At 42.5% G+C, this 13363-nt stretch overlaps 1 protein-coding gene across 8 annotated transcripts in view; it reads left to right on the plus strand.

The window, feature by feature from the left end:
• Window positions 1-13363, plus strand: part of LOC108530194 (protocadherin gamma-C4) — a 191671-nt gene that overhangs the window by 63625 nt on the left and 114683 nt on the right. Inside the window, exon 1 of one of the 8 annotated variants that reach the window (XM_017872903.1) lies at window positions 1894-5832. The exons of 6 other annotated variants lie outside the window; for them this stretch is intronic. In XM_017872903.1, coding sequence (XP_017728392.1) covers window positions 3409-5832 — 2424 coding nt within the window. In that variant the 5' untranslated portion in view covers window positions 1894-3408. Of the gene's footprint in view, window positions 1-1893; window positions 5833-8552; window positions 11139-13363 lie in introns of those variants that run through there. One more of the 8 variants, XM_017872908.1, reaches the window with a different exon arrangement.

Raw genomic sequence — 13363 nt, forward strand, 5'->3', positions numbered from 1 at the left:
TTTTTTTTTTTTTTTTTTTTGGTAGAGTTAGGAATTCCTAGTTTAGGTGAAAAAGAATGAGTGAAAGTAAAATAAGCATTCAACATAGTAGTTAGAGAAAACAAAGATAGAAATTTGGAAATGTATTAGGAAATTCCTGAGAAGTAATTTATGTGTAGGTCATATGCAAAGCACCTTTATAGACATGCTAACTTATGTACCTGACCTTGGGGTAATTCCTACTGGAGATTATTGAATTTGATTTTAGGTATGGTACCATGGGAAATACATATTTAATCTTGGTCTCCAGTTTCTGGCACACAACTCTTAAAACCCTTGGAATCTCTGTAGTGATGAGAGTGTTTCTTGTATGCTCATGAGATGGCTGGTGGCAGGTGTCCCCTAGATATTTTAAGAATGGGACTGGTCCCAGGAAAGACCACGACATGATTAAGAAGGCTGAGATTTACAGCCTTACTCCATCAATCTCTGGAGAGGGGAAAGGGGCTGGACGTTGAGCTAATCACCAAGGCCAGTGATTTAAGCAATCATACCTATTTAATGAGACCTCCGTGAAAACCCCTAAATGGCAAAGTTTGGAGAGCTTTCAGGTTTTGACAACAGCCACAAGTTGGTGAACACATCTACATGCCAGGAGGGTGGCACACCTCAGCTCCATGGGGACAGAAGTTCTTGTGCTTGGAACCTTTCCAGATTTCAGCCTATATACCTCTTCATCTGGCTGTTCATTTGTATCCTTTATTATAAGTAGGTGATAGTGAATAAATTGTCTTCCTAAGTTCTGTGAACTGTGCTAGGAAATTACCAGACTTGAGGAGGGAGTCCTGGGAACCCCTAATTTATAGCTGGTTGGTCAGAAGTACAGATGGCAACCTGGGACTTGTGACCTGTGTCTGAAATACCAATAGTCTTGGGACTTAACCTATGGGGTCTGCACTAACTCCTAGGACTTAGTGTCAAAATTGAATTAAATTGAATTTTAGGACACCCAGGTGGTTTCTGGAGAGTTAAAGAATTGGTTGGTGTGAAGAAAATCCCCACATATTTGATTTCAGAAATGTTGTAAGTAAAAATAGAGTAGGCCATTCTAACATTTTTGTTTTGGCATAATTGTTACCCTTATTTGCAGCTTTTTTTGGAAACACTGAGGCTGATAGACTTTCTATTATTGTTAATTATTCATATAACAGATCTTTGGTTTTATAAGTTTTAGAAAGATGTTAAACTCTAACTATACATAGGGAGAAGAGAACATCTTTCGCGTATGTTTAATATTTATTCAACACCCATGATATAGGCATTAAATAAGAATGCAGAATTTTTGTTTCTCCTTTTTCTTGTTTATTACCTCTTGAGACTAAATTGAAGTCAAAGAACCATCACAAGCAAGGCTGACTTTTGGGACATTGGCTTTGTTTTGAGGTAGGCATGCTTAGGCACGAACTCCTATTAACTCTGAAAGTAGGTCATATCTAATGGTAGAGTCTTTTAAAAATTTCAGTGACTAAAACAATATATACTTATCTGACACACTATTTTTAATTACTTTAAAATGTTACTAAATATAACACCCGATTTTTAAAATTAATTTAAAAAATTTTTCAGACAGGGTCTTGCTCTGTTGCCTAGGCTGGAGTGCAGTGGCATGATCTTGGCTCACTGCAACCTCTGCCTCCTGGATTCAAGCAATACTCCTGCCTCAGCCTCCTGAGTAGCAGGGACTACAGGTGCATGCCACCACACCCAGCTAATTTTTGTATTTTTAGTAGAGACGGAGTTTCACTAAGTTGGCCAGGCTGGTCTCGAACTCCTGACCTCAAGTGATCTTCTCCCCTCGGCCTCCCAAAGTGCTGGGATTACAGGTCGGTCTTTCTTTCTTTCTTTCTTTCTTTCTTTCTTTCTTTCTTTCTTTCTTTCTTTTTTGAGACACAGTCCCTATGTGTCACTCAGGCTGTAGTACAGTGGCACAATGATACCTCACTGCAACCTCAAACTCCTGGGCTCAAGCATTCCTTCCACATCAGCCTCCTGACTAGCTGGAACTCAGGCTCATGCCACCAGACCTGTCTAATTTCTCTGTTTTTAGTACAGACAGTATTTTCCTTCACTAATTTAACTGGTATGGTTTCCATTGTCTACCCAGTTTTCCATATGCATAATATATTCACAGGAAAATATAAAGTTTTCAGATTTCATGAATTGTTTTAAGAAAGTTTTAGTCAGTGAAAAAGCTATCATACCATTCTTCAAAGGAAGGGTGAAGTAGGCTGATCTGCTATGTTGCCCAGGCTGGTCTTGAAGGGAAACAGATTTTTTGTAGTCATACTTACTGTTTGGCTTCTTAGTAAGTATTATATAGTTATTACTTTTTGCAGTTCTTTAGATCAAAGTATTAATGTAGGTAAAGTTAACTTTAGAATATATGTCTGCCTTAAAAAGTCAAGTCTGCTTTAAGTTTAATCATCTCTGGTGAAAGGGATGGGATGGAGCTTTGCTTTTTATCATATATTCATCTGTACTTTTCAAGTATTCAAATATAAAAATATAAACAATGTAAATAAAATAGCAAAACAATATAATATCTCATAAAACTGCAATGGTAAAAGCATTTATCATATTGAAATTCCACAATTTTTATTTGAAAACATTATCAACATGTAATTCAAGTGGCATTTAGAAGAATAATTTAAAAGCAACAACTGTATGGAAAGCTTCTAAAATAATTAAGTAGTTTAAACCAAATAAAACAATTTCTGAGTCAGTCATCTCCAGTAGGTCTATTTTAGTCTCAAGATAAATTCATTTCTGGTGACAACTGAAGTTCTTAGTTATTTGTTAGTATATATTGGAGACATTTACAATAAAGCTTAGAGCACAGTGGGAAATGAAAGTATCATGTTATTTTTTTAAGACCAAATATATTGCAGAAATGTAAGTAATTTAATCCAATGCTACAATCTGGTCATTCTGATCTAATCTGATCATTTAATAACACTAAATAAAACCTTCATCTCACATTCTTTGGCTGTTTCTTTTAAAATATGGGTTTAGGGATAAATCAAATAAATTCAAAACAAAGTAATAAGCAGATGGTATTTTTTTCTCAGTAATCTAGTAGAGTATTACATTTAGAAGTAATCTGTATCTCAGTGCAGTAACTATTTAGGACTCTAAGCGCCGCTGTTCACCTACTGGGAGAGAAATGCAACCGAAAACACTCAGATCTCACACCTCGCAAAGACCCGCAGATGCCACAAACTAACTGCTGGACTGTAGCGAAACCCCACCCCTGTTTGGAGGCACTCCAGGTTTCCGGAGGATTATCATTTCCATAGCTGCGGCAAGAAACTAAATAAGACCCACTTATGCGCAGTGAAGATTCTGAGGGGATTCTGCAGCAAAATAACAATGGCCGCTCCACAGAGTCGCCCCAGACGCGGCGAGCTGATTCTGCTGTGCGCGCTGCTGGGGACGCTGTGGGAAATCGGGAAGGGACAGATTCGCTACTCGGTGCCAGAAGAGACGGACAAAGGCTCCTTCGTGGGTAATGTCTCCAAGGACCTGGGGCTGGACCCCCGGGAGCTGGCGAAGCACGGAGTCCGTATCGTCTCCAGAGGTAGGACGCAGCTCTTTGCTCTGAACCCGAGCAGCGGCAGCTTGGTCACTGCGGGCAGGATAGACCGGGAGGAGCTCTGCGCTCAGAGCCTGCGGTGTCTGATAAATATTAACATCCTGGTTGAGGATAAAGGAAAACTCTTTGGGATAGAAATAGAAATAATTGATATTAACGATAATAACCCGAAATTCCAGGTCAAAGATCTAGAAGTAAAAATTAACGAAATCGCGGTTCCTGGAGCACGTTATCCACTCCCAGAAGCTGTTGACCCGGATGTGGGCGTGAACTCCCTCCAGAGCTACCAGCTCAACCCCAATCACCACTTCTCCCTGGACGAGCAGACTGGAGACAATGGAGTCATAAACCCAGAGCTGGTGCTGGAGCGCGCCCTGGACAGGGAGGAAGAGGCTACTCACCACCTGGTCCTCACGGCCTCAGATGGCGGCGAGCCGCGTCGCTCCAGCACAGTGCGCATTCATGTGACAGTGTTGGATACAAATGACAACGCCCCGGTTTTTGCTCAACCGATTTACAGAGTGAAAGTCCTTGAGAACGTGCCCCCAGGCACGCGGTTGCTTACTGTAACAGCCAGTGACCCGGATGAGGGAATCAATGGAAAAGTGGTATACAAATTCCGGAAAATTAATGAAAAACAAACTCCGTTATTCCAGCTTAATGAAAATACTGGGGAAATATCAATAGCAAAAAGTCTAGATTATGAAGAATGTTCGTTTTATGAAATGGAAATACAAGCCGAAGATGTGGGGGCACTTCTGGGGAGGACCAAATTGTTCATTTTGGTGGAAGATGTAAACGACAATAGACCAGAAGTGATCATTACGTCTTTGTTTAGTCCAGTGTTAGAAAATTCTCTTCCCGGGACAGTAATTGCGTTCTTGAGTGTGCATGACCAAGACTCTGGAAAGAATGGTCAAGTTGTCTGTTACACACGTGATAATTTACCTTTTAAATTAGAAGAGTCAATAGATAATTATTATAGATTAGTGACAAGGAAATATTTGGACCGAGAAAATGTCTCTATCTACAATATCACAGTGATGGCCTCAGATCTAGGAACACCGCCTCTGTCCACTGAAACTCACATCGCCCTGCAGGTGGCAGACATTAACGACAACCCTCCTACATTCCCTCGTGCCTCCTACTCAGCGTATATCCTAGAGAACAACCTGAGAGGAGCCTCCATCTTCTCCTTGACTGCACACGACCCCGACAGCCAGGAGAATGCCCAGGTCACTTACTCTGTGACCGAGGACACGCTGCAAGGGGCGCCCCTATCCTCGTACATCTCCATCAACTCTGACACCGGTGTCCTGTATGCGCTGCAATCTTTCGACTATGAGCAGATCCGAGACCTGCAGCTACTGGTAACAGCCAGCGACAGCGGGGACCCGCCCCTCAGCAGCAATGTATCATTAAGCCTGTTCGTGCTGGACCAGAATGACAATAAGCCCGAGATCCTGTACCCCGCCCTCCCCACAGACGGTTCCACCGGCGTGGAGCTGGCGCCCCGCTCCGCAGAGCCTGGCTACCTGGTGACCAAGGTGGTGGCGGTGGACAGAGACTCGGGCCAGAACGCCTGGCTGTCCTACCGCCTGCTCAAGGCCAGCGAGCCAGGACTCTTCGCAGTGGGTCTGCACACGGGCGAGGTGCGCACGGCGCGAGCCCTGCTGGACAGAGATGCGCTCAAGCAGAGCCTCGTGGTGGCTGTCCAGGACCACGGCCAGCCCCCTCTCTCCGCCACTGTCACGCTCACCGTGGCCGTGGCTGACAGCATCCCCGAAGTCCTGACCGAGTTGGGCAGTCTGAAGCCTTCGGTCGACCCGAACGATTCGAGCCTTACACTCTATCTCGTGGTGGCGGTGGCTGCAGTCTCCTGTGTCTTCCTTGCCTTTGTCGTTGTGCTTCTGGGGCTCAGGCTGAGACGCTGGCACAAGTCACGCCTGCCCCAGGGTTCCGGTGGCAGATTGGTGGGTGTGCCTGCCTCACATTTTGTAGGTGTTGAGGAGGTACAGGCTTTCCTGAAGACCTATTCCCACGAAGTCTCCCTCACCGCAGACTCGCGGAAGAGTCACTTGATCTTTCCCCAGCCCAACTACGCAGACACGCTCATCAGTCAGGAGAGCTGTGAGAAAAATGATTCTTTGTTAACATCCATAGATTTTCATGAATGTAAGAATGAAGCTGATCGTGGTCAGGTGAGTTTAGTTCTTTGCTTGCTTTTAATTTCCAGATGAATTTTATTTGGTATAAATTATGTTTTGAAAAACATTGTGAAGATAGTTGAAAATAGTTTTTAAGGCGTATCACAGAGTTTCAGGTTTATTTTGTTGGTGTTACCATAAAGTTAAACTCTAATAGTCATAGGTTGTTGTTTCATTTGCTTTTAAAAGACTTGGAAAAGATTGTTCAACCATTTTAAGCCTTCCAGTGTTTTATTCCTATTATCACTCATTCACTTAAGAAGTACCTACCCATCCGTGCCGGTAATTTTGCTATTGTTTGTGTGTACGTGTGTGTGTGTGTGTATCCTAAACTAGAACTTCAGAAAATTATCAAGAAGTCTGAAGCCTTGTATTAGCTTAGCAAAAGTAAAATATATCTCAGAATTTTTAGGGTTATGTTTAGCATTTGAACCTATAACTAGGCTCTTGTAGATTTTTTCACTTTAAACCTCTTTTCTGAGCCCTGTTTCTGTACCAGTGCCCTTCAAAACTTTAATACTTCTTTCCATCTTTCAAAACATGAACAAACTTTAAAGATGGATCTTGGTGGCAGATGAGACTGGTTACTAAATATTAAGTATGTGTGTCAGTGGTCACCTGGGCTCCATGCCCATGGAGACATGAAATCTAAAGCCTAGAATGTCCATTGCTCCCCCAAACAAAAAACAAAACCTAAAACATTAGATCTGAATTAAAATGTAATTTTAAACTGTTGAAAGTGACTTTTGTAAAATTCGAAAGAACATATTTCAATACAATTCCAATTAGCTGTTTTGGTTGTGCATCGACATGAAATGGTGAGAATGTTGATTTTAAGAACCAAGCTTTCAGGTACACAAGTTCTAAATAAACTGATCAATTCAATTAAGTTATTCAGTCTTGGCTGGACACAGTGGCTCATGTCTGAAATCCCAGCACTTTGGGAGCCTGGAGCAGGGGAACAGCTTGAGCCCTGGGGTTTGAAACTGCAGTGAGCTATGATCATGCCACTGCACTCCAGCCTAGGTGACAGAACTAGACCCTGTTTCTAAAAAAAACTAATATTAGGCCGGGCACAGTGGCTCATGCCTGTAATCCCAGCACTTTGGGAGGCCGAGGCGGGTAGATCACGAGGTCAGGAGTTCAAGATCAGCCTGGCCAACATGGTGAAATCCCGTCTCTACTAAAAATTACAAAAATTATCTGGGCGTGGTGGCACGCGCCTATGGTCCCAGCTAATTGGGAGGCTGAGGCAAAAGAAGCACTTGAACCCAGAAGGTGGAGGTTGCAGTGAGCCATGACTGTGTCACTGCACTCCAACCTGAGCAACAGTGCGAGACTCCGTCTCCAAAAAAATAAAAAATAATAAAAAAGAATATTAATAGTAAAAACTCAATATAGGCTGCCCATTACTATATTCCTGCATACCTTCTTGTAGCATTTGAATAAAGTTAATCCCTGAATTGATTGACATAAGGTAGAAGTAGATGACCCAGTAAATGTTTGTTATTAATGAAAAGGACATTTCCTAAGGATTGTGTAGTGTTCTACTGTATGGTGCATATTCAGTGGAGTGGGAGTTAACTTCATAGTTTGTATACCATTTGGATGCACATTTGAGAGGACAACATATTATTGGCACTTTGCAATTTAAAAAACTGTGATGAAAGTTGCCTTGGTAGGAAAGAAAATCCTTACTCTACCTAAAAATGTTGGCTAGTTGTTTTTATTAATCTGACAAATGGACTAAAGAAGGTTGACCAATGTCACTATATTCCATAAATTTGTGTAAACAAACTTATGAGCTTCATGTATCCAATTCCAAAGTCACTTCTTCACTACAGTGATGGTACGTAGATAGGATAATAATGCAATCCACTAGAATATCCATTTGTACCTTGTATTGCAGAATAGATAAGCATTTCCCCAGTAACTCTTAAGAATGAATTTATGTACTGTAAAAGATATGACATAAGACAAGTATTTTGAGATATGAAGAAGAGCAATGTAGTAGGGTATATCATTTCTTGGCTGCATCATACGGGCAGTATACTTAAAGTAATATTTTGTGAAGTAGAAGAGTAAAGAAAAATTATTTTTATAAAGAATGTTAATATTGTTAGGAAGAGGAGATGTTTGGGGATTGGTACAAAATTGCCACAACTTTAAAAAATAGTTTTAAATAGTATAGATTTCCCTAATATGTGTAATATAAAACAGTAGAAATATTGGGGGGTCGGAAATCGTATAAATGAACAGAAGAATGATAAAATTGTTTCCACACGCCATAGCTAATAAAAATCAATTTTTGAAATCAATGTATTATGAAGCCTCTGAGAGCAAGAACTGTAACATGTTAATTATTATATTGCAGTGACAAGGGCAATACTTAGTTCTAGCTAAGAGTTCAAGGTATGTTTGCAGAATGGTGAAAGAATGGACCAATGTATGCAGATTTGCATAAAAACCCAATGTGATATTTCTAACAATTTGGAAAACAGAGAAAGATACCTTAAAGAGTGTGTTATAATTTGTTATTAAATATATGAACGTAAAAACTTGGCTTGTTAAGTTAGGCCCTCAAATACAATTACTGCGCTGGTTAAACTGAAGCAGCAGAGGCTGTAGTTTCCGAGTGCTGACTCTGGGCGCCGCTGTTGGCCAAAGTGGAGAGCTTGGCCTCCAGCTCTCCTCGCGCAGCCGCAACGCGCTTTCCAGGGCAGCCCCGGTTCAGACTCCCCAGCGCCAGCCTTTGCACCGCTTCCTCCTCGGAAAAAGAAGAATCTTTTCCTGAACTGGAACTGGAACTAAAGTCCTTTCGGAGATCCGAAAATCTGCAATAAAGAGGTTATTTGTAACTCGGCGTCTCCAGGCTGGTGAGCAAGCTGAGGAGAGCAAGAGGGATGGGGAGCGGCGCTGGGGAGCTGGGCCGGGCTGAGAGGCTGCCAATGTTCTTTCTCTTCCTGCTGCTTTTGTTCTGCCCGGCGCTCTGTGAGCAGATCCGCTACCGGATTCCCGAGGAAATGCCCAAGGGCTCAGTAGTGGGGAACCTCGCCACCGACCTGGGGTTCAGCGTCCAGGAGTTACCGACTCGAAAACTGCGCGTCAGTTCGGAGAAGCCTTACTTCACCGTGAGCGCAGAGAGAGGGGAGTTGCTTGTGAGCAGCAGGCTAGACAGGGAGGAGATATGCGGGAAGATTCCAGCTTGTGCTCTGGAATTTGAGGCTGTTGCTGAAAATCCACTGAACTTTTATCACGTGAATGTGGAGATCGAGGACATTAATGACCACACGCCAACATTCACGCAAAATTCCTTTGAGCTGCAAATAAGTGAGTCTGCACAGCCTGGCACACGATTTATATTAGAAGTAGCAGAAGATGCAGATACTGGCTTAAACTCTCTACAGAAGTATAAACTCTCTCTTAACCCAAGTTTCTCATTAATAATTAAGGAGAAACAAGATGGTAGTAAATACCCGGAACTGGCATTGGAGAAAACCTTAGACCGGGAACAACAGAGTTACCATCGTTTAGTCCTGACTGCCTTGGACGGTGGAGATCCACCCCTAAGCGGCACCACTGAGCTCCGTATCCAGGTAACTGACGCCAATGATAATCCCCCGGTATTCAGCCGGGATGTGTACAGAGTCAGCCTTCCGGAAAACGTGCCACCAGGCACCACTGTGCTGCAAGTGTCAGCCACCGACCAAGACGAGGGCATCAACTCAGAAATTACTTATTCCTTCTATAGAACCGGGCAAATCTTTGGTCTGAATTCAAAGAGCGGGGAAATTACCACTCAAAAGAAACTGGATTTTGAAGAAACCAAGGAATATTCAATGATAGTAGAAGGGAGGGATGGTGGTGGACTGGTTGCACAATGTACAATTGAAATTAATATTCAAGATGAAAATGACAATAGCCCAGAAGTTACATTCCATTCTCTACTTGAGATGATTCTGGAAAACGCGGTGCCTGGAACACTAATTGCGTTGATCAAAATACATGACCAAGATTCTGGGGAAAATGGGGAAGTTAATTGTCAATTACAAGGCGAAGTCCCTTTCAAGATTATCTCTTCATCCAAAAATTCATATAAGTTGGTAACAGATGGAACCCTAGACCGAGAGCAGACCCCGGAGTACAACGTCACCATCACAGCCACAGACAGGGGCAAGCCGCCCCTCTCCTCCAGCATAAGCGTCATCCTGCATATCAGCGACGTCAACGACAACGCTCCGGTTTTCCACCAGGCGTCCTACTTAGTCAGTGTAGCCGAAAACAACCCTCCTGGGGCCTCCATCGCCCAAGTCTGCGCCTCGGACCCGGACTTGGGGTTGAATGGCCAAGTCTCCTATTTCATCATGGCCAGCGACCTAGAGCCTCTGGCACTAGCCTCTTACGTGTCCGTGAGCGCGCAAAGTGGCGTGGTGTTCGCGCAGCGCGCCTTTGACTACGAGCAGCTGCGCGCCTTCGAACTCACACTGCAGGCCCGCGACCAGGGCTCGCCTGCGCTCAGCGCCAACGTGAGCCTGCGCGTGTTGGTGGGCGACCGCAACGACAATGCGCCTAGGGTGCTGTACCCCGCGCTGGGTCCCGATGGCTCTGCGCTCTTCGATATGGTGCCGCGCGCTGCAGAGCCCGGCTACCTGGTGACCAAGGTGGTGGCGGTGGACGCAGACTCAGGACACAACGCCTGGCTGTCCTACCACGTGCTGCAGGCTAGCGAGCCCGGGCTCTTCAGCCTGGGGCTGCGCACGGGAGAGGTGCGCACGGCCCGTGCCTTGGGCGACAGGGACGCGGCCCGACAGCGCCTGCTGGTCGCTGTGCGTGATGGTGGACAGCCGTCACTCTCCGCCACCGTCACGCTGCACTTGGTCTTTGCCGACAGCTTGCAGGACGTGCTGCCGGATATCACTGACCGCCCTGTACCCTCTGACCCCCAGGCTGAGCTGCAGTTTTACCTAGTGGTGGCCTTGGCCTTGATCTCAGTACTCTTCCTCCTGGCCATGATTCTGGCCATTGCCTTGCGCCTGCGACGCTCCTCCAGCCCCGCCGCCTGGAGCTGCTTCCAACCTGGTCTCTGTGTCAAGTCTGGACCTGTGATTCCCCCCAACTACAGCGAGGGGACTTTGCCTTATTCCTACAACCTATGTGTTGCACACACAGGAAAGACGGAGTTTAATTTCCTAAAATGTAGTGAGCAATTGAGTTCAGGACAAGAAATACTTTGTGGTGATTCATCTGGGGCCTTATTTCCACTTTGTAATTCCAGTGAGTCGACTTCCCATCCTGAGTTGGTGAGTTTTATTTATGTCTATTCTTTTTCATTACCCACCCAATTTTCTGTATTTACATGAAAATACCGTATATTGTCAGGTCTAATGAGTTGTCTTAGCAAAGTTGTAGCTGCTCAGAAAAGCTGTCCAACCATCTTTAAGAGGAGCAGTGGATTGTGAGTTGTTATATCACATAAAAGAAGTAGCCTTATAGGTTTACAAAGTAGTGAGAGTTTGCTCTTAGCTTCCTAGCTAGCAAAAACATTTGGTACGTTTTTTTGTCCTCTTTCTCAAAGCTAATGAAATTAGCTTTTACCCATTGATTGTCTCATTCTTTAACATGTTTATATTTTATTATCTGTAGATAAATATTAAATTTAATGTATGTAAACATTTAATTCATCTTTCAAAGCAAAGAAACTGCTAGTAGTTGTCTTTCTTCACTGATTTCACTGGTAGTTTCCATCTCTTTCTCATGTTCCTCATATATACTTTCTTATTCCTACCTAATGTATTTATGATTTTTGAATCTCCTAAAATTTAATTAAAAATACTATATGTTGGCCGGGTGCAGTGGCTCATGCCTGTAATCCCAGCACTTTGGGAAGCCGAGGCGGGTGGATCACGGGGTAGGAGTTCAAGACCAGCCTGGCCAACATGGTGAAACCCCGTTTCTACTAAAAATACAAAAATTAGCTGGGTTTGGTGGTGGCTGCCTCTAATCCCAGCTACTCAGGAGGCTAAGGCAAGAGAATTGCTTGAACCTGGGAGGCAGAGGTTGCGGTGAGCTGAGATCTCTCCAAGAGCGAAACTCTGGCTCAAAAAAAAGAAGCAGAAGAAGAGGAGGAGGAGGAGGAGAAGGAGAAGCGGAAGCGAAAGCGGAAGCAGAGGAAGAGGAAGAGGAAGAAGAAGAAGAAGAAGAAGTAGTAGTAGTAGTAGTAGAAGAAGAAGAAGAAGAAGAAGAAGAAGAAGAAGAAGAAGAAGAAGAAGAAGAAGGAGAAGGCGGCGGCTATATGTTATGTGTATGTGAGAGAAAGAGAAAGACTGATTCACTGAACTTAGAAGGTCCAAATCATCCTAATCATTTCTAAGTTTATCCAGGTTTTCTTGGATGCAAAATCCTTCTCTACCTCTATATAATCACCAGAGGAAACTTACAAGAAAAGGAAATGCTATTGCCTGAATTTCTCTTGCTCGGAATCCTGACATATATTCTTGAAGATGGGGGAAAACACACCGGATTTGTCTTGTCGTTTGGAGCTCTAAATATAAATGACTGGATGTTTTTTCAACATCCTTGTAGGAAGGAAGGAGAATGCAGAATTATTCCATTTTTAAGACAAAAACTACTAGTCTTGTGTACATACAAAGCTCCCATTACATGGTATAAGTATTTTGCTTGGTTTCCCTTAGTATGTGATTCAGTAAATGCTGAGATTTCAGCGTTACCACTTACTTTTAACCTTTCAGTAGTTTTCTTTGTTGTATATTTTGTGTTCTTTTTCCCAAATTATTATATAAGTTTAAGTGACCCTTAGGATAATGTTTAAAACCACTTTAAAATTGCATAATTTATTGATGGAGGATTAAAATAGAAACTTGCTTTTCAGTGTACGTGCATTTGAATCATTGAAACACAGTCTGTGCATGCATTACGTATTCACATAAAAAAAATTAAGCATTTTTTGAAATGGCAGAAAAGTTTAAGCAACCACAAAATGTAAAAATTTCCAAAAAACTTTAATCCTGTTCCTATTTAGCAATATTAGGTGAGAACATCTGTAACTATTGCTGAATTAACATTACTTTTATAACACAAAAATTTAAAAGAAACGTTTTTCCAGGAATTTTGCCATCAAAATAAATTAACCCCAGAAAATAATTTCAAAGTGGATAATGTATCCTTATATATGTATTCAATACAATTATATATTTTACATTTACAAATATATAATATAGGTATAAAATTAAAATGAATGTATTTCCAAACAAGATTGAACATAAAATTACTTCAGAAAATTGTTGATATACAGAAAAAATTGAAGCATCATAAAAGGAAATTATAATAATTTACATATCTAGATATAGAGTGCAAAATTCTACCAAGAATAAGAGTAAATTAATATTAAGCGATGGTTTGTGATTTAATAACACACAGAAATTTTATTCCACCTTATTTACAACTCAGATATCTAAAAAATAGATTGCTTTTGAAATACAAATGCAAGAAACAATTGGAGAAATCT

The sequence above is a fragment of the Rhinopithecus bieti genome, unplaced genomic scaffold, assembly GCF_001698545.2.
Source record: "Rhinopithecus bieti isolate Rb0 unplaced genomic scaffold, ASM169854v2 scaffold_7438, whole genome shotgun sequence".
Lineage (NCBI taxonomy): Eukaryota > Metazoa > Chordata > Mammalia > Primates > Cercopithecidae > Rhinopithecus > Rhinopithecus bieti.